General features: G+C 40.9%; 1 protein-coding gene across 1 annotated transcript; it reads right to left on the reverse strand.

Moving 5' to 3' along the window:
- Nucleotides 1–2,882: 2,882 nt before the first annotated feature.
- Nucleotides 2,883–21,586, reverse strand: FBXO47 (F-box protein 47). Its single transcript, XM_059489452.1, has 10 exons — nt 21,418–21,586; nt 16,585–16,752; nt 14,177–14,253; nt 12,825–12,902; nt 11,242–11,350; nt 7,911–8,087; nt 7,086–7,232; nt 6,015–6,157; nt 4,741–4,900; nt 2,883–3,001 (listed from the first exon to the last, which is right to left on the reverse strand). Exons 1-10 carry the CDS (start codon nt 21,584–21,586, stop codon nt 2,883–2,885), a joined length of 1,347 nt encoding a protein of 448 aa, XP_059345435.1.
- Between the last annotated feature and the right edge of the window lie 2,696 nt (nt 21,587–24,282).

Genomic DNA, 24,282 nt, shown 5'->3' on the forward strand with positions numbered 1-24,282 from the left:
GAAAAGGAACGCTTTTAGCACAATGGAAATTTCTGTGGGATGGAAAGAACGCTTCAGAGCTTCGTTTTTCCTCCACTTGGAGATGCCTGGGGAGGTGTTTGGGGCATCAGGAGGATTTTTCCTGTCCTTTTTTGAAGCCCTGCATCCATCCCTGCCCTCCCACTGTCACTCATGGACAATAATTGAAAGTTTCACCCTCCTAGAGAGCAAAATTTCCACATTCCTGTGTCTCGCAGGGTTTTATATTTTTTTAAAGCAATAAACACCTGAAATATCCATAATGGGGAAAACTTTGTGCCCCTTCAGCTCTCCCTGGCAGCACCACACAAGCGTGTGAGAGAACAGGATCCAGGGAGAGCAGGGGGCCAGGAAATGCTGGAATGGGCAGCTGTGACTTTCAGGAGAGGGAAAAAAGAGATTTCAGAGCCTGGGAATGCTGGATGTGCTCAGCGCTGCCAGCTGAATGCTCCACACTGCAATTTCCTGCCAGTAAAACTCCCCAGAGAAACTCCAGGCTGGGGATTTCACCCCGGGGCGTTCCTGGAGCCCCCGAGGTGAGGAAACGCCGCTCCCTCTCTCCAGCACCAAATATAGCCGGGAATCGGGAGCCTGAAATATTCCGGGAGGAATTTCTGCCGGCACAAGTCGCGTTCTCAACAACCTCCCCTCCCTCAGGCCGACATCTGCGGGGATGAGGGCAGAGCGAGCCCAGAGGAATGTGAGGAATGGGGACTCAGCTGAGTGTGAAACCAGGAACGATCCTTTCCTCTGACTCCCAGGCCTCGCAGAGCTGCCAGAGAAATCCCTTCCTGCAGGTGCTGGGAGGTGGCAAAGGAGCCAGGGCAGGAGAGGGGTTTGCAAAAGGGGCACAGAGGGCAGGGGCACACCTCAGGATCCAGCCCTGCCACCCTGGCATGGGGCATTTGCTCCTGGCCCTGCCTTTTACCCTCTCTCCCCTGCAGCTGTTAAAATTTGGCAGAAAAAGGAAAACCAGCCTTTCCTCAAATCCCCCCAGTCCAGCTCATCTGGACCTGGATCCTGTCAGAGTTTGAGCTGATCCAAGGGGAGCTGGAAAAGGAGGGAGCAGAGCTGGTGGCATTTCCCAGTTCACCCCAAACTGGGCAGGGAAGCAGGACTGGGCTTCACTCCTTTGGGAAGGAAAGTGCTGTTTGATGGAAATGTGACAAAAAACTGCCACCAAATATTCCTGAAGTGTCCCAGGCCAGCCTGGATGGGGCCTGGAGCACCCTGGGACAGGAGTGGCACTGGATGGGTTTAATGTCCCTGAGGCGCTGGGAGTGCCGGAGCAGTTAATGACAATTAATAAAGCCATCAATAATTCACCAGGAGCAGCGCCGGGCTGACATTGCAGCCCCGCCGGCTGCTCCAGGGAATCAAAGAGCTCCTTTTTCCCTTTTCCTTTTTCCCTTTTCCCTTTTCCCTTTTCCCTTTTTTCCCCCTGGCTGAGCTCTCATAAAGGCCCCCCTTGTGCCCGGCTGGAATTTCTGGGAATGACCCGGGACACGGATGGGGACGCACAAAGGGCCGGGCTCTGCTCCCTTCTCCTGCTCCCATCCGCTGGAATTCTCCATCCCGAGGATAAAAGGACAGACAAGGACCCGGGTGGAGATTCCTGGGGGCGTTTTCCCGTTCTCACACCGAGGTTTTTTCTCCTCAAATTTCCGGATCGCTCCGCACACGTTCGGTTCCCAGAGTGGAAAGCAGAGCCTGGAATTTCTCACCTTTCAGAAATCATGTAAAACGTCACCTTGGAGCAGCCAGAAGGGGGAAAAAAGGGATTTCCAGCAGCTGGGAAGGTTTCACCTCTGCCATCTACCGGCACCACCGTCACTGGATGTCCCGGAGGCGGATCCTGCCTGGAATTGTGGATTCCACAAACAGGAATTTGGGCACTCAGACTTTCCCAGGTGGCGGCTGATGGGGGCAGGTGGGGACAGCTGACATAAATCGGTCCCGCTGCAGCTGTTCCCACAATTCCCGAGCTAAATGTGGGAAAAGCTGGTGTGAGGGAGGGTTGGGAAGGGAATATTCGGGTGGGAAAGCGGCTCTTGAGGAACCTGGAGGCTGCAAACAGCACAGAGGGTGTGAGTGCCTTTTATTGCCATCACAGGGTTGGTCTGGAAGGCAACAGAGCAGAAAATCAACTCTGAGCAGCAAACATTTCTTCATTTAAATATTTAAATTTAAATTTATCCATTTAATGAACCACTGCTCCAATTTAATGTGTTTAATGGGCGTCTTCAACTTGGCTAAATCCTAAAACACTTCAACTCAGAGCAGGGGGAGAGATTTGAAGTTTCTTTTGCTTTCTAAAACCTGGAGATTGAGAGGAAGAAATGCCTTTCCAGATCAAAGCACTGGAATTGCTTTCAGAAATCACCTTTCCCTAGAGCTGAATGTACAAACCATGGAGCATTTCTGTCACAGAGCCTGAGTCAGACATCTAAAAATGCAGCTCCTCAAATCCCATCCCTCCCTTTCTCCTCAGATTCCCAAGAGAAAACAAATGTAAGAGCTCAGAATGTTTTGGGTTCTGGGCTAAGACAACACGAGCTTCAGTTGGTGTCTGCACATCAGCTGTGGAAACCATGTCATTTTTATTGTGTGTGCAAACACGCACAGTGGGAAAAGAATGCAGTTGGTGTTCCCAGCCCTCTTCCCTGGAGGAGCAGGCTGGATGGAATTCCACTCCCCAAGCCCTCCCTGAGCTCACTCAGCTGGCCTGGCACGGATGGGCCCAACTTCTGCCACCCCAGCTCCAGCTGGGATGGGGAATTCAGAAATAATCTGAGACTTGTCTGCAAAAGTTCCAAGGAAAAGAAAGAGGAATCCAGCAGGGACAGGGGAGGGCTCTGTGGAGCTCAGGAGGTGCTGCTGGTGCTGCCCATGGCCAGGTAGAGGATTTCCTTGTGGAAGTTGGCCTGTGCATTCATCAGGTGGAACAGGTTCAGGAAGCTGCTGTCCTCCTCATCCCTCTCCCCTGGCAGGGCACAGAAAAGGGGTGAAATGGGGGAATTCATTAAGGTCAGGTGAATCCCCCTGAGGCAGAGCTCTCAGCAGAGGGAGGCAGCAGCCTGAGCTTGTGCTGGGTTTATCCTCAGCCCATGGCAGCACAGGAGGAGCTGAGCCTGAGCTTGTGCTGGGTTTATCCTCAGCCCATGGCAGCACAGGAGGAGCTGAGCCTGAGCTTGTGCTGGGTTTATCCTCAGCCCATGGCAGCACAGGAGGAGCTGAGCCTGAGCTTGTGCTGGGTTTATCCTCAGCCTCTGCCATGGCAGCACAGGAGGAGCTGAGCCTGAGTTTAGTGCTGGGTTTATCCTCAGCCCATGGCAGCACAGGAGGAGCTGAGCTCAGCCTGAGTTTGTGCTGGGTTTATCCTCAGCCTCTGCCATGGCAGCACAGGAGGAGCTGAGCCTGAACTTGTGCTGGGTTTATCCTCTGCCATGGCAGCACAGGAGGAGCTCAGCCTGAGTTTAGTGCTGGGTTTATCCTCAGCCCATGGCAGCACAGAAGGAGCTCAGCCTAAGTTTAATGCTGGGGTTTATCCTCTGCCATGGCAGCACAGGAGGAGCTGAGCCTGAGCTTGTGCTGGGTTTATCCTCAACCTCTGCCATGGCAGCACAGGAGGAGCTGAGCTCAGCCTGAGTTTAATGCTGGGGTTTATCCTCTGCCATGGCAGCACAGGATGAGCTCTCCCAGACTCCTTCCAGCCTGTCCTGGGACAGACAGGAGCAGTTGTGAGCCAGGACAAGGAGCTGAGCTGGGCTGGGCTGGGCTGGGCTGGGCTGAGTGGTTTTAAATCTGTCCCACCACAAAGCTGGGCCCAAATTCCCTTTTGGGCTGGGCTGAGCTGAGCTGAGCTGAGCTGGGCTGGGTGTTCCTCACTCCAGCAGCTGGTGCAGCTTCAGGCTCAGCCCAAAAGGGACTTTGGGCCCAGCTTTGTGGTGGGACAGATTTTAAACCACTGTTGGTTTCAGCATCCATGGCACCAGGAATCCCTTAAAAATTTGGTAATTTAAAATAAGTTTTAAATTAATAATAGTAATAATAATAATAATAACAATAAATTATAATATATAATAGTAAAATTAATGTAAGAAATAATATAATATAATATAATATAATATAATATAATATAATATAATATAATATAATATAATATAATATAACATAATATAATGTAATATATTATATTATATTATATTATATTATATTATATTATATTAATACCATAGTATAGTATACTATAGTATACTATAGTATATAATAGTAGATAATAGTATATAATATAATAGTATATAACATAATACAATAGTAGATAATAGTAGATTACAGTATAATAATAAAATTATCATTTATAATACTAAAAGAAATATAATTCTATATAAAATAAAATCAATATATAGTCATATATAAGTAATACTAATATTTTATAATTCTCTATAATAATAAATATATTATATAATAATTTTTTAAAAATTTTAAATAAATATTTCTTCCCAACTATGACACTCGCATGGTTATTTTTGCTGCCCAGAGCAGCCCCTGGATCCCTGGCAGTGCCCAAGGCCAGGCTGGGCAGGGCTGGGAGCAGTGGCACAGTGGGAGGTGTCCCTGCCCTGGCACTGGGGTGGCACTGGATGAACTTTAAGGTCCTTTCCCACCCAAACCAGTCTGAAACTCTGCAGATCTGTGATTTTTATGTCCTCAAGCCCTTACCAGCCAGCACTGCCTGCAGCATGTCCATGAGCATGCGGGCGAAGGAGTTCTCCAGGCACTGCAGGAAGTTGTTCCTCTCCCAGGGAGTGCTGAAAACATTGCAGACCTTCTGCATCATCTTCACTGCCCAGTCCATGCAGTACAGGTCCTTCTCACACACCTGGAGGGCACAGGAAGGATTTAAATCATGGTTTTTATGGTGCAAGGTCAAATCTCAGCGTTCACTGCTGGTTCTGGGTCAGCTGTGCCAAGGCCTGGAGGATCTGGGCTTGTGAGAAGCACACAGAGGTTGTTCTTGCTGGCACAAAGGGAATTCTGAACCTGTGGAAGCCCTCCCCAAAAAATTCTGTGCCAGAATTGGAAGATGAATGGAACTTTTGGGTTTTTGGTCTTCTTTGCTGTTTATTTTTCTCTTATCAACAGTTCAGCACTCTGTGTACTCTCTCAGACCTGGTGTAAAAAGAAAGGGCACCAAAAGTCACCAGACACACAGGTTCAAGGTCTTTTAAAGCTGTTTTGTCCAATTAACCCATAGAGCATATTTTATTTCTACCTTTCTACCAATAATTATTTGTCTGTTCGTGCAGCATCTGCATTGCAGCTCTTTCAGTGCCACCAACCCTGCAGAAAATGGAGGAGGTGAAGAAGGAGATTCAGACAATTCCCAAAATCCTCCATCTTGTCTCCTATCCACCTCCATCCTAAAACTCTGAGTTTTTCCCCCTGTGATAAATTAATTACACTATTATCTATTTCACACACAGAAAATTCCAATTCATCCCAAAGTCTTGGAAGTTTTCTCCAAGGATGAAGGTTAAAAGCAGTGTTCTCCTGGAGGTCAGAACTTATTCCCTGTGCCCTGGGTTCCAACACGACCCTTTTGCTGGTGGTGCTTCTCCTCCTCAGGGAGAAAAAGCAGAGAGGTGGAAGAAATTTTTCTTACAGCAAAAAGGAAATACAGTTCATGAGGAAAAAAAAAGTATAAATAAAAGATGAACAATTGTTTTCAATCCCATAAATTAAAGACCAGTGAGCAAGGGCTGCCCCAGCCTGGGCTAGGTGGGATGTCTGCCTCAAATCTCCTTTCAGCTGCTGTTTGCCTTAAAATTGACTTTTTGCACCTTGCAATGGAGTGGGTTTGGTTCCATGGCACGAGGACCTGGAGGAGAGAGGTGAAAATCCCAAGCCCAGCTCCTGGCTGGATTTATTCCTGGGGGTAAAATTTTCCAGCCTGAGGCAGCAAATGTGGGGCAGAGAGGCTGAGCTGTACTCACCAGAACCATGAAGACCATGAGCCTGGCCAGCTCCACAGCTCTGCCATTCACAGCTTTGCTGGCCATGAAGGTGAAGCAGATGCTGTTCCCACTGAGGAGCAGCAGCCGAGCGTTGTTCTCCATCAGCCACTCCTGGGGAACCACTTCAGAACGGGGGGAGAGAGGATTTCAGTGCCCTGAAATTTCCATAAATCCATTTCCATCGTGGGAAATGGATTTAGAGAAAATTCTCAGACCTTGACAGAAGGTTTACTTAGTTTGTGTTTGGGTGTAAGCTTTGAGATAAGAAATGTTAACTTAGAAATGCTATAGAATAAGATAGATAGTGTCGAGAGGGAAATGGAACTAGAAATAAATAAATAAGACTAGATATTTTAGAGAAATAGAACTATGAAAGATGTATTGAACTAAGACCTAAAGGAGTAATTTTAGATAATTAGCTTTAAGATATTTATAGCATAGTGTGACTAAAGCTGATAGGGTAAAAAATGCTTATAGTGTATTGTAATTAAAAAATAGCTTCTGATTGTGATGGCAGGAATTATAACATCTGTATTTTCTCACCCTCCTCATGAAAGTAAAAAATAGAATAAAAGTTTTTAAAACACCTCTCAGTTGCCCCATCTCTGGGTCAGAAAAGGGAATAGTCCAATAACCTCTGAGCAGAAGGGGAGCAGTGAAATTGCACCAATAATCCCTGCCAGTGATGGTCAGAGCTCTCCACACCAACTCTGGGACACAACCTCAGCCAAAACCCTCAGTGCAGCTGGGAAAAATGCTCAGGAGAATTTTGCCTGAGCAAATTCATGTTTGGACAAAGTTTCCTGAATAATTCAAGGTGAGATTTGAGTTTTAAAGGTTTGTATGGGTTCTTAAAGGATTTCTCCACGGGGAAAGACAGCCTGGATGTGTAAAACAAGCTGGGTTTGTCTCAGCCCAGTTTGGTTTCCCAGTGTGAGGACTTTTCCAGCTAAGCCACAGCTACTGAGAGGAATTTTGCAGCACACAGCTGGGTCTGGAGGATGTGAGGATCCATAATCCCAGGGATTAATGATAAAGGCAAAAACACACCTGACAGCTCATCCACAAGACTGATAACATCATCTGCTGTCCATTCTCTAGCTTCTGTACCATACAGCAGCTTAATTGCATCAGCTAAACCCTTCAGACTGGTCTCATCTGTTGGTCCTTCTATCATTTTCTGCCAGACCACGTGTCCTGGGTGATATATCAATCACAACTGCTGGTAAGTGACAGTTTTTAAACAAGGGAGGTGCTAAACTGAGCCTCAGGGCAGAGGGAGAGGAGAGGAGAGGAATTCAGGGGACACCATTGAGGCTTTGTGATTGTTTTCCATCTGTCATTTCAGCAGGGACAGTGAGTCAAACTTAAAGAAAGTCACTTTTAATAATTAAGTGAGAAAATGTGTTTTCCCTCAGGGAAATGGGTGCTTCTTTGAGATGGATTGGAGTCTCTGCAAGCAGGGGAGAATTGAGGAACAGAGGTGTAATTGAATCTCTTCATTGAATTGTAACTTACATGTGTATTTGTGTGTATAATTTATATATTTTCTGTATGTTAGTGATGCCTGGTTGAGCAGAACAATTTTTTCCCAGGCAATGCAATGGCTCCAATGCCTTCAGACGGACAGAGGGCAGGTTCAGATTGGGTCTTGGGAAGGAATTCCTTCCCTCCCTTCCTCATGAGAGGATCCTGTGAGGGGCTGCAATGAGGCTGCCCCATGCCTGGAAGCGTCCCAGGCCAGGTTGGATGGAGTTTGGAGCAACCCTACACTGACTTGGGACAGTGGGAGGTCCCAACCCCTTCCATGACTCCACGATTCCAACACAACGGCGTTTTTTGGGTTTTCCTGCCAGATCCCCTCCCTTCGCTCACCATCGCGGGAGGACACGGGCCCGAAGATGATGTAGAGCAGGCGGGCCTGGTTCACCATGGGCCAGGGCTTGAGGATGCGGGTGAGCCAGAAGGCGGAGTCGCTGCGGCGGCTGCCGGGCGACAGCAGCACCCCCCGGCAGAAGAGGCGGATCCGCAGCTCCAGGCGCCGGGCGCTGCCTGCAAAACCGGAGGGATCAGCAATTCCCCGGCCTGGATGCCTGCAAAGCTCAGCTCCTTCGCAGGGAGGGAAAGGAGCGGGGTTGTGAGGTGTTTCATTCGGGTTTTGTGTCTTGCTGCCTGAGTTTGGGTGGTTTGCACTAATTCAGGGGGGGGAATGTGTGGGTGCATCCTCTGGGGTTTGGCCATGGGTGATGTGGATGGAATGCTCCTCAGAAATTATCCAAACAATTTCTCCCTTGAGAAATTCTCATCAGGAATGGGAGAAATGGGAGAATTTCTCCATAGGCATTAGCCCCAACACTGCTGGGGTTCAGAAACATTAAACCTCACTTTTACTGCTTCATTCTATTCCGAATTTTTATCTCTAATTCCTCGCCCATCGACAGCTTCTTCATAGGGAGGGAAAGGGGGGATTTGTGACGTGTTTGATTTGGGTTTTGTCTCTTGCTGCCTGAGTTTGGGTGTTTTACCCTAATTCAGGTGGTGGAATGTGTGGGTGCATCCTCTGGGGTTTGGCCATGGGTGATGTGGATGGAATGCTCCTCAGAAATTATCCAAACAATTTCTCCCTTGAGAAATTCTCATCAGGAATGGGAGAAATGGGAGAATTTCTCCATAGGCATTAGCCCCAACACTGCTGGGGTTCAGAAACATTAAACCTCACTTTTACTGCTTCATTCTATTCCGAATTTTTATCTCTAATTGCTCTCCCGTTGACAGCTTCTTCATAGGGAGGGAAAGGAGGGGTTTTTATAAAGTGTTTGATTCGGGTTTTGTCTCTTGCTGCCTGAGTTTGGGTGGTTTGCACTAATTCAGGTGGTGGAATGTGTGGGTGCATCCTCTGGGGTTTGGCCGTGGGTGATGTGGATGGAATGCTCCTCAAAAATCCCTGGTTCTGGGCAATGGGAGAAATTCTCATCAGGAATGGGAGAAATGGGAGAATTTCTCCACAGGCATTAGTCCCATTAATGCTGGGGTTCAGAAAAGTGAAACCTCACTTTTACTGCTTCATTCTATTCCAAATTTTTATTTCTAATTCCTCACCCATCGACAGCTTCTTCATAGGGAGGGAAAGGGGGGATTTGTGACGTGTTTGATTTGGGTTTTGTCTCTTGCTGCCTGAGTTTGGGTGTTTTACCCTAATTCAGGTGGTGGAATGTGTGGGTGCATCCTCTGGGGTTTGGCCATGGGTGATGTGGATGGAATGCTCCTCAGAAATTATCCAAACAATTTCTCCCTTGAGAAATTCTCATCAGGAATGGGAGAAATGGGAGAATTTCTCCACAGGCATTAGTCCCATTAATGCTGGGGTTCAGAAAAGTGAAACCTCACTTTTACTCCTTCATTCTATTCCAAATTTTTATTTCTAATTCCTCACCCATCGACAGCTTTTTCATAGGGAGGGAAAGGGGGGATTTGTGACGTGTTTGATTTGGGTTTTGTCTCTTGCTGCCTGAGTTTGGGTGGTTTGCCATAATTCAGGTGTTGGAATCTATGGGTGCATCCTCTGGGGTTTGGCCATGGGTGATGTGGATGGAATGTTCCTCAGAAATTATCCAAACAATTTCTCCCTTGAGAAATTCTCATCAGGAATGGGAGAAATGGGAGAATTTCTTGATAGGCAGAGTCAGGAGACAAAACCCCCCTGAATCCCACACCCGGGAGCCATTTTTTTGGCTGAGATTTTTGGGATTTTGGGGCTGAAATGGCACTTTGGGGATTTTGGGGCTGAAATGGCACTTTTTGGGGTTTTTTTGGGGCTGAAATGGCACTTTTTGGGGTTTTTTTGGGGCTGAAATGGCACTTTTTGGGGTTTTATTTGCAGGCTGAAATGGCACTTTTTGGGGGGTTTTGGGGGGGCTGAAATGGCACTTTTTGGGGTGTTTTTTGGGGCTGAAATGGCACTTTTTGGGGTTTTTTTTGGGGCTGAAATGGCACTTTTTGGGGGGTTATTTTGGGGCTGAAATGGCACTTTTTGGGGTTTTTTTAGGGGGGCTGAAATGGGACTTATTGGGGTTTTTTGGGGGCTGAAATGGAACTTTTTGGGGGTTTTTTTTGGGGGCTGAAATGGCACTTTTTGGGTGTTTTTTTGGGGCTGAAATGGCACTTTTTGGGTGTTTTTTTGGGGCTGAAATGGCACTTTTTGGGGGGTTTTTTTGGGGGCTGAAATGGCACTTTTTGGGGTTTTTTTTTGGGGCTGAAATGGAACTTTTTGGGGGGTTTTTTTGGGGGCTGAAATGGAACTTTTTGGGTTTTTTGGGGGGCTGAAATAGCACTTTTGGGATTTTGGGGCTGAAATGGCGCTTTCTGGGGTTTTTTTGGGGGCTGAAATGGCACTTTTTGGGGGTTTTTTTGGGGGCTGAAATGGCACTTTTTGGGGGTTTTTTTTGGGGGGCTGAAATGGAACTTTTTGGGGTGTTTTTTGGGGGCTGAAATGGAACTTTTTGGGGGTTTTTTTTGGGGGGCTGAAATTGCACTTTTTGGGGGGTTTTTTTGGGGGCTGAAATGGCACTTATTGGGGTTTTTTTGGGGGGCTGAAATTGCACTTTTTGGGGTTTTTTTGGGGGGCTGAAATGGCACTTTTTGGGGTTTTTTTGGGGGCTGAAATGGCGCTTTTTGGGGTTTTTTTGGGGGGCTAAAATTGCACTTTTTGGGGTTTTTTGTGGGGCTGAAATGGCACTTTTTGGGTGTTTTTTTTGGGGGCTGAAATGGAACTTTTTGGGGGGTTTTTTTGGGGGGCTGAAATGGCACTTTTTGGGGTTTTTTGGGGGGCTGAAATGGCACTTTTTGGGGGTTTTTTGGGGGCTGAAATTGCACTTTTTGGGGGTTTTTTGGGGGGCTGAAATGGAACTTTTTGGGGGGTTATTTTGGGGCTGAAATGGCACTTTTTGGGGTTTTTTTAGGGGGGCTGAAATGGGACTTATTGGGGTTTTTTGGGGGCTGAAATGGCACTTTTTGGGGTTTTTTGGGGGGCTGAAATGGCACTTTTTGGGTGTTTTTTTGGGGGCTGGAATTGCACTTTTTGGGGGGTTTTTTTGGGGGCTGAAATGGAACTTTTTGGGGGTTTTTTTTGGGGGCTGAAATGGCACTTTTTGGGGTTGAAATTGCACTTTTTGGGGTTTTTTTGGGGCTGCTGGCTGCTCGGGGTTACCTGGTTTGCTGCTGACAACCGTCTGCACCTTCCGGGCTAAATTGCCGAGGTCCCAGAGGAAGTTGAACACCCGGTGGCACTCGAGCTCATCCCAGCCCGCGGTCAGGATCTGCAGGGGAGGCAAAAATGGGCTGAAAATGAGGAGATTTGGGAGAAATTCCCTTCCCAGTGCCAGCAGTGCCAGCAGATAAAGCGATTTTATCCCTCTCTCAGGAGAGGGAGGGAAAAGTCGGAGCTGAGTGGAGGTGCTTAAGGATTTGTAGTAAAATTGGCCAGAAAATTAAATTTATAAATTGATTTGAAGCATTAGAAAGTTGAGATTCATCAGGTGGTGCTTAAGGATTTGTACTAAAATTGGCCAGAAACTAAAATTTATAAATTGATTTGAAGCATTAGAAAGTTGAGATTCTTCAGGTAGTGCTTAAGGATTTGTACTAAAATTGGCCAGAAAATAAAATTTATAAATTGATTTGAAGCATTAGAAAGTTGAGATTCATCAGGTGGTGCTTAAGGATTTGTAGTAAAATTGGCCAGAAAATTAAATTTATAAAATTATTTGAAGCATAAGTAAGCTGAGATTATTCAGGTAGTGCTTAAGGATTTTGATAGTAAAATTGGCCAGAAAATAAAATTTATAAAATGATTTGAAGCATTAGAAAGCAGGGATTCATCAGGTGGTGCTTAAGGATTTGATAGTAAAATTGGCCAGAAAATTAAATTTATAAAATTATTTGAAGCATTAGAAAGCTGGGATTTATCAGCCTGATGCCTCCCAGAAATCAAAAATTTCTGAGAGTATCCCAAAATCTGATTTGTGGCTGTGATGTGGATTTGCTACAAAATGTCCCAGCACTAAGAATCACCTGCTCTTCTAAGAGAGGGTTTTAATTTTTAATTTTTAATTTTTAAATTTTTAATTTTTAATTTTTAATTTTTAATTTTAAATTTTTAATTTTTAATTTTTAATTTTTAATTTTTAAATTTTAATTTTTAATTTTTAGTTTTTAGTTTTTAATTTTTAATTTTTAATTTTTTATTTTTAAATTTTTAATTTTTAATTTTTTTTAGTTTTTAGTTTTTAATTTTTAGTTTTTAATTTTTAATTTTTAATTTTGATTTTGAATTTTGAATTTTGAATTTTGAATTTTGAATTTTTAATTTTTTAATTTTTTAATTTTTAATTTTTGCTTCAGATTCATTTTAAGCTACCACAAACTCTCCTGGCCTTTGTTGTGTGGAGCCATTTCCCTGGAAATTAAAGTATTTCTGCTCTTGACCTGTGAAGATTTTTTTGTGAAGATCAATTTTGGGGCTAAAATTGATAAAATTTTCCCTTCCTTTCTCTTCCTAGGTAATAAATTGCTAATTAAAAAATTAGAAATCCAGGCCAAGAAATCCTCATTAATCAAATCAACTTCCAGCACCAGAAAGAAAACCCAGACAACTGTATGAAAAAACACCCCCCAAAAAAAATAAACAGTTTATATTTTTAAAAAATCTGCCAAAACACAGGTTAATTTAGATTAAAAAATGCCTGAAATTTTGATTTTTTAATGAATTTTGTGTGCTTGGGGATGCTGTACCTGTAAGAAAACCCCGTAGCACTGCAGGCCCAGGCAGTGCAGGGGACTGGCACAACCATTCAGCTTGAAACAGGAAACCTGCAGGGCAAACAGAGAAAAAATTGTACTAATTAATTAATTTTTAATTGGAAGTTCGATGTGTTCCGCGATTTAGAGATCTGCAATTATCAGGGGGGAAAAACTCCAATTTTCAGGGAAAAAAAAAACAATTTTCAAGGGGAAAAACCCAATTTTTAGGGAGGAAAAATCCAATTTTTAGGGGAAAAAACCCAATTTTCAGGGTGGAAAATCTCCAATTTTCAGGGAGGAAAAACCCCAATTTTCAGCGTGGAAAATCCTCATTTTCAGGGAGAAAATACTCCAATTTTCAGGGGAAAAACCCAAATTTTCAGGGAGGAAAAACTACAATTTTCAGGGAGGAGAAACCCAATTTTCAGGGAAAAAACCCCAATTTTCAGGGAGGAAAAACCCAATATTCAGGGAGAAAAAACTCCAATTTTCAGGGAGAAAACCCCAATTTTCAGGGAGGAAAAACCCCAATTTTCAGGGGGGAAAAACCCCAATTTTCATGGGGAAAACCCCAATTTTCAGCGTGGAAAATCCTCATTTTCAGGGAGAAAAAACTCCAATTTTCAGGGAAAAAACCCCAATTTTCAGGGTGGAAAAACCCCAATTTTCAGGGGGGAAAAACCCAATTTTCAGCGTGGAAAATCCTCATTTTCAGGGAGAAAAAACTCCAATTTTCAGGGAAAAAACCCAAATTTTCAGGGAGAAAAAACTCCAATTTTCAGGGGAAAAAAACCAATTTTCAGGGTGGAAAACCCTCAATTTTCAGGGAGGAAAAACTCCAATTTTCAGGGAAAAAACCCCAATTTTCAGGGAGGAAAATCCCAATTTTCAGGGAGGAAAAACTCCAATTTTCAGGGAGGAAAATCCCAATTTTCAGGGTGGAAAAACCCAATTTTCAGGGAGGATTTAGGATTTTCCAGCCTTTAGGATGTTTGATTTCCTGGACTAAACTGAGTTATCAGATTTAAGGGATTTCAAGCATAAATGCTAAGAATACTTACAGCTCTATAAAGAATATAAATAAAATAAAACAAAATAATAATAATAGAAAAAATTAATATCCTCATTAATATTAAAACTAAGTTCCATTGAATTTTTAATTTTTAAACAATGACATTTAATTTTCAATACGAATTCTCAATATTTAATTGAAATATTAATGTCAAATATGATTTAATTTTAAAATTAATAAAATAAATAGGAATATGATTTGATAATTAGAGTTTTATGGAAGTTATATGAAAAAATAGGTGAAAAAAATTTAATTTTTTCCTCAGACTTACCCCTGAGAGCACCTTGTGCACATATTTGAGCCTGTCCCTGGTGGGCAGCAGCAGGGTGCACCTCTTGAGCAGCAGCCCTGGGGGAACAAAGAAACAAACAGGGGGGAAAAAACAAATTTTCAGGGAAAAAAAAAACAATTTTCGGGTGGAAAAACCCAATTTTCAGGGAGGAAAAAAACCCAATTTTCAGGGGGGAAAAAACCCCAATTTTCAGGGAAAAAAAAACAATTTTCAGGGAGGAAAAAGCCCAATTTTCAGGTTGGAAAACTCAAAATTTCAGGGAGGAAAAAGCCCCAGATTTCAGGGAGGAAAAAAGCCCATTTTCAAGGAGGAAAACCAAATTTTCAGTGGAGGAAAAACCCAATTTTCGGTGAGGAAAACCCCAATTTTCAGGGAGGAAAAAGCCCAATTTTCAGGGAGAATAAAAAAAAGCAATTTTGAGGGAGGAAAAACCCAATTTTCAGGGGGGAAAACCAAATTTTCAGAGGGGAAAACCAAATTTTCAGGGAGGAAAAACCCCAATTTTTAGGGAGGAAGAACCCAATTTTGAGGGGGAAAACCCCAATTTTCAGGGTGGAAAACCCCAATTTTGAGAGGAAAAACCCCAATTTTCAGGGAGGAAAAAGCAAAATTTTCAAGGAGGAAAAGCCCCAATTTTGAGGGAGGAAAAACCCCAATTTTCAGGGAGGAAAACCAAATTTTCAGGGGGGAAAATCCCCAATTTTCAGGGTGGAAAAACCCAATTTTCAAGGAGCCAAACTCCCATTTTCAGGGCGGAAAATCTCCAATTTTTAGGGGGAAAAACCCAATTTTCAGGGAGGAAAATCCCCAATTTTCAGGGGGAAAATACCCAATTTTTAGTGAGGAAAAACCAATTTTCAGGGAGGAAAAAAAACCAATTTTGAGGGAGGAAAATCTCCAATTTTCAGGGAGGAAAACCCTCAATTTTGAGGGAGGAAAAACCCAATTTTCAGGGGGGAAAAACACAATATTCAGGCAGGAAAAACCCAATTTTCAGGGAGGAAAAACCCCAAATTTCAGGGAGGAAAACCTCCAATTTTCAGGGAGAAAAACCACCCATTTTCAGGGAGGAAAAACCTTTCTATATAAATATATAGAAATAAATAACAATAAATAAATAAATATAGTTATATAGTTAGTTATATATTTTTATATATATATATAAAACTTGCCTATATGTAATCAAGGGGGGACACACAGGCTTTTTTCCAAAAATCAGAAATTTTGGGACACCCAGAAGAGGCAGGAAACACAGGATGTTTTTTCCAAAAATCAGAAATTTTGGGATGTCAGAAGGGGCAGAAAACACTGGAATTTTTTTTCCATAAAACAAAAAAAAATTTGGGATGCCCAGAAGAAGCAGGAAACACTGGAATTTTTTTCCATAAAACAAAAATTTGGGATGCCCAGAAGAAGCAGGAAACACCGGAATTTTTTTTCCCATAACTCAGAAATTTTGGGATGCCCAGAAGAGGCAGAAAACACTGGAATTTTTTTCCGCAAATCAGAAATTTTAGGATGCCCAGAGAAGGGGGGACACACAGACTTTTTTCCAAAAATCAGAAATTTTGGTACACCCAGAAGAGACAGGAAACACTGGAATTTTTTTTTCCATAACTCAGAAATTTTGGGACACCCAGAAGTGGCAGAAAACAGGAATTTTTTCCATAAAACAAAAAAAAATTTGGGATGCCCAGAAGAAGCAGGAAACACTGGAATTTTTTTCCCATAACTCAGAAATTTTGGTACACCCAGAAGAGGCAGGAAACACTGGAATTTTTTTCCCATAAATCAGAAATTTTGGGATGCCCAGAAGAGGCAGGAAACACTGGAATTTTTTTCCCATAAATCAGAAATTTTGGGATGCCCAGAAGAGGCAGAAAACACTGGAATTTTTTTCCGCAAATCAGAAATTTTAGGATGCCCAGAGAAGGGGGGACACACAGACTTTTTCCCATAACTCAGAAATTTTGGTACACCAAGAAGAGGCAGGAAACACTGGAATTTTTTTCCCATAAATCAGAAATTTTGGGATGCCCAGAAGAGGCAGGAAACACTGGAATTTTTTTCCCATAACTCAGAAATTTTGGTACACCCAGAAGAGGCAGGAAACACTGGAATTTTTTTCCGTAAATCAGAATTTTTGGGACACCCACAAGAGGCAGAAACACTGGAATTTTTTCCCATAACTCAGAAATTTTAATACACCCAGAAGAGACGGCACCCACAGGCTTTTTTTCCATAACTCAGAAATTCCGGAAGAATTCCCGGCAATTCCTCAGCGCTGGAAAGGATCCTTTCACTCCTCTATTTTTCAGCCACACCCTCAGCATTCCCCTGTTCATCCACATCCTAGGAGAACCATTTGGGGTGAGTTTGGCCCTCACCTAGAGCCCTGTAGTGCTCCAGGATGGAGGCTCCCTCTCTCCTGGCAGGGAGCTCCTGGTGGAAATCCTGCAGCAGCAGCCGGCGGCTCCCGGATGAGGTGGAGATGTAATGGATGAGGCGGCCGCTGATGGTTTTGGACACCATGCTCAGCATGCTGATGTCCTTCACTGCAAAAGCAAAGGCCAGGACACTCCTGAATCCCCTCAGAGGGAGCTCAGCACAACATTCCTGATGTGCAGAGTCACCGAGAGCACCCTTGGGGCGCTCGGAGGTCCTGGAACGCGGCCAGAAGTGTCTGGTGGTTGGATTTTGAGCCTGCACGGGAGATGAGACCTGTATGAGGACTGGGAGGAATTCACTGGGTGTATGGTGAAGGGATAGGTTAATTAGAGTGTGAAACACAGGGTTTAGAATCTCCTTCCAGAAGGACAAGATGGAGGAATTAGGGCGTGTCCTGTCCTCCTTCTTCTTCTTCTTCTTCTTCTTCTTCTTCTTCTTCTTCTTCTTCTTGTCCATCTTCTGTGGTGGTGTGTTGGGAGTTTAGTTCAAGCATGGCTTCATGGCCTTTTTCTTTAAGCCATGCTTGAACTAAACTCCCGACAGTTGTGGGATCTCAGCACCTCAGGATGGAGGTGCAGAGAGGCCGAGACCACCCTTGGGGGGCTCGGGAATCCTGGAATGCTGCCAGAAGTGTCTGGTGGCAGGATTTTGATCCTACACAGGAGACGACGCCTGTATGAGGACTGGGAGGAATTCACTGGGTGTATGGTGAAGGGATAGGTTAATTAGAGTGTAAAACACAGGGTTTAGAATCTCCTTCTAGAGGGACAAGATGGAGGAATTAGGGCGTGTCCTGTCCTTCTTCTTCTTCTTCTTCTTCTTCTTCTTCTTCTTGTCGTCCATCTTCTGTGGTGGTGGGTCGGGAGTTTAGCTCAAGCATGGCTTCATGGCCTTTTTCTTTAAGCCATGTAAAGTTCATTTTTCTCCTGGCTGATTTATGTTCGGCCGGAGACCGTAGCTCAGGGAATGCCACTTGCTCGGTTTCTTGGCTGTTTAGGTTTGTAAGGTTTTCTGTGCTGTTTAGGTGGCCTGGAAAGGCCCAGGGATGGCCTTGAAGAGCCGACGCTTCAAAGGATGAGGAGAGACTTCTGATCTTGTCTCGGTCTTGGTGTTTATTAATTGTTTATCTAAAAGATTTTCTTTCAGCCCGACAGAGGTCTGCACAGCAAGTCAGCCATGGGCACACTGCGAGCCCCTGGGGCGGTCACCTATCTTTATACCCGAAGTTACGTGTACAATATTTATCATTTCTCCCCAATACCTTCTACCCTTATTAACCGGTGCACTTTTAGTAATAACCAATCCCAAAGTGCCACCACCACCACAGAAGATGGAGGCCAAGAACAAGAAGAAGAAGGACAGGACACGCCCCAATTCCTCCATCTTACTTCTTTAGACCCCCCTGTACCAAAATCCTAAACCCTGTGTTTCACACTCTAATTAACCTATCCCTTCACCATACACCCAGTGAATTCCTCCCAGTCCTCATACAGGTCTCGTCTCCTGTGTAGGATCAAAATCCTGCCACCAGACACTTCTGGCAGCATTCCAGGATTCCCGAGCCCCCCAAGGGTGGTCTCGGCCTCTCTGCACCTCCATCCTGAGGTGCTGAGATCCCACAACTGTCGGGAGTTTAGTTCAAGCATGGCTTAAAGAAAAAGGCCATGAAGCCATGCTTGAACTAAACTCCCAACACACCACCACAGAAGATGGACAAGAAGAAGAAGAAGAAGAAGAAGAAGAAGAAGAAGAAGAAGAAGAAGAAGAAGAAGAAGGACAGGACACGCCCTAATTCCTCCATCTTGTCCTTCTAGAAGAAGATTCTAAACCCTGTGTTTCACACTCTAATTAACCTATCCCTTCACCATACACCCAGTGAATTCCTCCCAGTCCTCATACAGGCGTCGTCTCCTGTGTAGGATCAAAATCCTGCCACCAGACACTTCTGGCAGCATTCCAGGATTCCCAAGCCCCCCAAGGGTGGTCTCGGCCTCTCTGCACCTCCATCCTGAGGTGCTGAGATCCCACATCGCCATGCTTGAACAACCGACAGTGGTGGTGGCACTTTGGGATTGGTTCTTACTGAACGTGCACTTGTCAGGAAGGGTGAAATTACCGCGCCTGAGTGGGCGCAGCTGGTGAGAGAGAGACGGGGAATCTTGTGTCTTGATCAGAAGGCTTGATTTATTAATATATGATATAAATACATTATTACTATACTAAATAGAATATAGAGAGAGGTTTTGCAGAGCTGCTAGCTAAGCTAGGAAGAGATAGAAAAGAATCCACAACAAAGCTGTGGCCAAGGACTCAGCCCCCTGGCTTGCACTGGTGATTGGCCCTTAATTATAAACATAGAAAATGAGCCAATCAAGGTGTTCCTGTTGCATTCCCCAGCAGCTGATAATAATTGTTTACCTTGTCTTCTGAGGCCTCTGGCCTCCCGAAGACACAGAAATCCGAAAGAAAGGATTTCTGCGGAGAAACGTCTGCGACAGGTGAAAGGTATTGGGGAGAAAAGGTGAATATCTTACAGGTAGTTTTGGGTATAAAGATAAGTGACCGCCCCAGGGGCAGTCAGTGGGCTCATGGCTGGCGTGCTGTGCGGATCTCTGCCGGGCCGGGAGGAAATCTTGTAGATAAGAATTAATAAACAACACTGAAGACCGAAAAACCTGAAGGCTCCTTTCGTCCTTTGGAGCGCGGGCTGCCCCAGGGCCATGCCGAGCCTTTCCAGGCCATTAAAAACAGCCAAGAAAGGGACACCCTCTGCAAGGGAAAGTGCTGATCACCAGTGAATGGCTCCTTCTGGTTTCAAAAAACCAGTCAGTGACTCCTCAAACCAGTCAGTGACTCTTCTGCCTTCAAAAAATCAGTCAGTGACTCCTCAAACCAGTCAGCAACTCCTCAAACCAGTCAGTGACTCCTCAAATCAGTCAATGACTCCTCAAACCAGTCAGTGACTCCTCTGCCTTCAAAAAATCAGTCAATGACTCCTCTGGTTTCAAAAAGTCAGTCAGTGACTCCTCAAACCAGTCAGTGACTCCTCTGGTTTCAAAAAAACCAGTCAGTGACTCCTCAAACCAGTCAATGACTCCTCAAACCAGTCAATGACTCCTCAAACCAGTCAATGGCTCCTTCTGGTTTCAAAAAATCAGTCAGTGACTCCTCTGCCTTCAAAAAACCAGTCAATTATTTCTCTGCCTTCAAAAAACCAGTCAACGACTCCTCTGCCTTCATAAAACCAGTCAATGACTCCTCAAACCAGTCAATGACTCCCTGGTTTCAAAAAATCAGTCAATGGCTCCTTCTGGTTTCAAAAAATCAGTCAGTGACTCCTCTGGTTTCAAAAAATCAGTCAATGATCCCTCTGCCTTCAAAAGAGCAAGGCCAGGAAATGGGATTTATAAATAAAACAGAAATTAATGAATGTTGATCTGCTTTGCCAGCGAAATGGAGTTATTAGAGACGGACAGATCTAAGGAGTAATTTTTACATTTGATAGGCAGAAAAACAAGTTCAAGTCGGTTGTCAAATATATATTGGTCAAATGTGTATTGGTCAAATATCATTGGAGTTTTGGTCGGTTTTTTCCATGCTTAAAAAGCTGAAAATTCAGAGTTGAAGTCACATAAAATTATTTTAACTCCTTAAAAGTGACAGTACTTTAAATAATAACGGTTTGTAAGTTTTAAAATGAATGAATGAATGAATGAATGAATGAATGAATGAATAAATAAATAAATAAATAACAATAAATAAAAAATAAAAATAAATAAAAATATAAATATATAAAAATTTTCTATATGGTTATATAATATATTTTTATTTATAATTGTATATGGCTATATATAAAGACTTCTATATTTATATATATAAATATATACAATTATCAAATTTATATTTAATATATAAAAATATTATATTATATTATATTATATTATATTATATTATATTATATTATATTATATTATATTATATTATATTATATTATATTATATTATATTATATTATATTATATTATATTACATTACATTGTATTGTATTATATTACATTATATTATATTACATTACATTATATTGTATTGTATTGTATTGTATTACATTACATTATATTGTACTGTATTGTATTACATTATATTATATTATATTATATTACATTACATTATATTGTATTGTACTATATTACATTATATTACATTATATTATATTGTATTGTATTATATTATATTATATTATATTATATTATATTATATTATATTATATTACATTATACTATATTATATTATATTATATTATATTATATTATATTATATTATATTATATTATATTATATTATATTATATTATATTATATTATATTATATTATATTATATTATATTATATTATATTATATTATATTATATTATATTATATTATATTATATTATATTACATTGTATTGTATTGTATTACATTATATTATATTATATTACATTATATTACATTATATTATATTATATTACATTACATTACATTATATTATATTGTATTGTATTACATTACATTACATTACATTACATTACATTATATTATATTATATTATATTATATTATATTATATTATATTATATTATATTACATTACAATACATTATATTACATTACATTATATTATATTAGATATAGATATATAGCTATGTAGTATATATAGAATATACAGAATTACATTACAATTATAAAATCACAAATATCTATCAATGTTTAGGCATTGACGTTTCCGCTCAGGTCCTCACCGGAGAGATAGTTCAGCACCATCTGGAAGATCTCCAGGGGGAGGCTCTGGAAATCGCCCAGCGCTGACGGGGCCGGGCATTCCCTGCCCGGGCTGCGGCCGCAGCGGCGGCTCCGCCTCTGCTTCTGCCCGGGCACCGAGGCGCTGCCGCTCCCCGCGCCCGAGGTCATGGTGCCCGCGCTGCCACGCACTGACCTGGAGAAAACACCAAAAAATGTATGAGAGTCTGAGTTTCTGAGGAGGAAAAGGCTCCCAGAATGAGAAAATTGCTCCCTTGGAGTGTGTGTGTGTGAGGGGATAAACTGCTTGGATTCAGTGAGAGCAATTTGCTAAATAACCTTTAGTACATACAGAATAAAATGTGTTCTGACTAATTTATAATTATTATTTATAATTATTATAACAATATATCATAAGAATATTAAATACATAAAATAAAGAAATAATTTTATATATTCTGTAATTTAAATAATATTAACTATATTAATACAATATAATACAATATAATACAATGTAATGTAATATGATATATGATTTCATGATATGATATGATATAATGCAATATAATATAATGTAATGCAATGCAATGTAATGTAATATAATGTAATATAATATAATATAATATTATATTATGCAATATAATGCAATATAATGTAATGTAATATAATATAATGTAATGCAATGTAATGTAATGTAATATAATGTAATATAATATAATATAATATAATATAATATAATATAATAATATTGTATTATATTCTATTATATTATGTTATATTATGCGATATAATGCAATATAATGTAATGTAATATAATATAATGTAATGCAATGTAATGTAATATAATGTAATATAATATAATATTATATTATATTATATTATATTATATTATGCAATATAATGTAATGTAATATAATATAATGTAATGCAATGTAATGTAATGTAATATAATGTAATATAATATAATATAATATAATATAATTATATTGTATTATATTCTATTATATTATGTTATATTATGCGATATAATGCAATATAATGTAATGTAATATAATATAATGTAATGCAATGTAATGTAATATAATGTAATATAATATAATATAATATAATATAATATAATATAATATAATATAATATAATATAATATTATGCAATATAATGCAATATAATGTAATGTAATATAATATAATGTAATGCAATGTAATGTAATGTAATGTAATATAATGTAATATAATATAATATAATATAATATAATATAATATAATATAATATAATTATATTGTATTATATTATATTATGTTATATTATGCAATATAATGCAATATAATGTAATATAATGCAATATAATATAATGTAATGTAATGTAATATAATGCAATATAATATAGTATTATATTATATTATATTATATTATATTATATTATATTATATTATATTATATTATATTATACAATATAACATAACATAACATGACATAACCTAACATATAATAGCATAATGATAAATATTATATATGATATAATAAATAATTAAGAAATGTATGTTTAATACTATGAATAATATTACATATATATTAATGATTCATAATGATTTCCATTAATAATTGCGTGTGTTGAAATGTAAATAAAGTCTGGGGAATGGAGGGTTCAGCTGATTTTGGGGGAGGAAGAGACAAAAGCACTGAGGGCACAGAAAATGAACAAAACAGCTCTGGAAGGGAATTTTTGGGGAATTCCATGTGAGGCTGCAAGCTACAGTAATTAACAACATCACTTTAATTTGTCACACTAATTATTCAACAGAACACAAAATTCCAGGGCTGTTATTGGAAGAATCATCACCGTTCCTTTAGAGTGATAATTACTGATTGTGCAGGGCCAAAGCAAAGATTAAAACTCCACAGTGATGCTTCAAACCCTTCTTTTCCTGCAGCACTGATTTGGTGCAAGGCTTAATTTAATATAACGTATAAAAATACATAATGTAAAAATAATTATGTACATGATATAAAAATCAATGACGCAGCACTGCCCTGCGAAAATGTCAGTGCTTTTCCAAAACCGCGAGGAGCTGAAAACGAGCTCTGAAAAGACCAATAAATCAGATTATTTGCTTCACCTTGTGGGTTTTGAGTGTTCGGTTCACAATGCCAGGCAACACTGGGGATTGCTGTGTCTTAAATTTCTGTTTTAACTGAGATTTTTCACAGTTAAATTTCTGTTTTAACTGAGATTTTTCACACTGGTCCCTGATTCCTGCAGCTGAGGCACTGCCAAGTGCTGGGGGTGATTCCAGGAAAAATTCTCCCTGAGAACAAACCCCATTGTTGCCAGGATTAAAAATGTACAAAATGACAACCAACAAACTCCAAACATCCTCCCTGTTTTTTTATCAAACAGCTCCAGCCAGACTCTGATATCCCACGGAGGGCCCTGACCACAACGGGGGCTCTGTTTGTGCTGAGGAATGGGGGAATTTTGGGAATTTTGGATCTGGGGAAGACTGGGAATTGGATATTTAAGGGATTTTTAATGGCATTTGGAACGTTTTTAATTTAGCTGTGGGATATTTCTGGCTTGCTAAAGCGGCAGAAAACTTTCACAGGGCTCGGGAGGAAATGTGACTGCTGCTAAAATGAGTGGGTTTAGGATTTTAAGGAGGGAAAATGGACAAAATTTCCTGAAGAAAAATCACCTATTAAAAGTGCTTATCTTCTAAAAGCAAGGATTTTTACACACAGAATTGTGGGTTCCATATAAACTCCTGCTGTGCCACATAAAAATCAGCCCATTCCCTGTTTATGACCAAGCACCATTAAACTTGGCTAAATCTGGTGCAGATTTCTGATCCAGGCTTTAGAAATAAAGT

The sequence above is a fragment of the Ammospiza nelsoni genome, chromosome 26 (assembly GCF_027579445.1).
Source record: "Ammospiza nelsoni isolate bAmmNel1 chromosome 26, bAmmNel1.pri, whole genome shotgun sequence".
Taxonomy (NCBI): Eukaryota; Metazoa; Chordata; class Aves; order Passeriformes; family Passerellidae; genus Ammospiza; species Ammospiza nelsoni.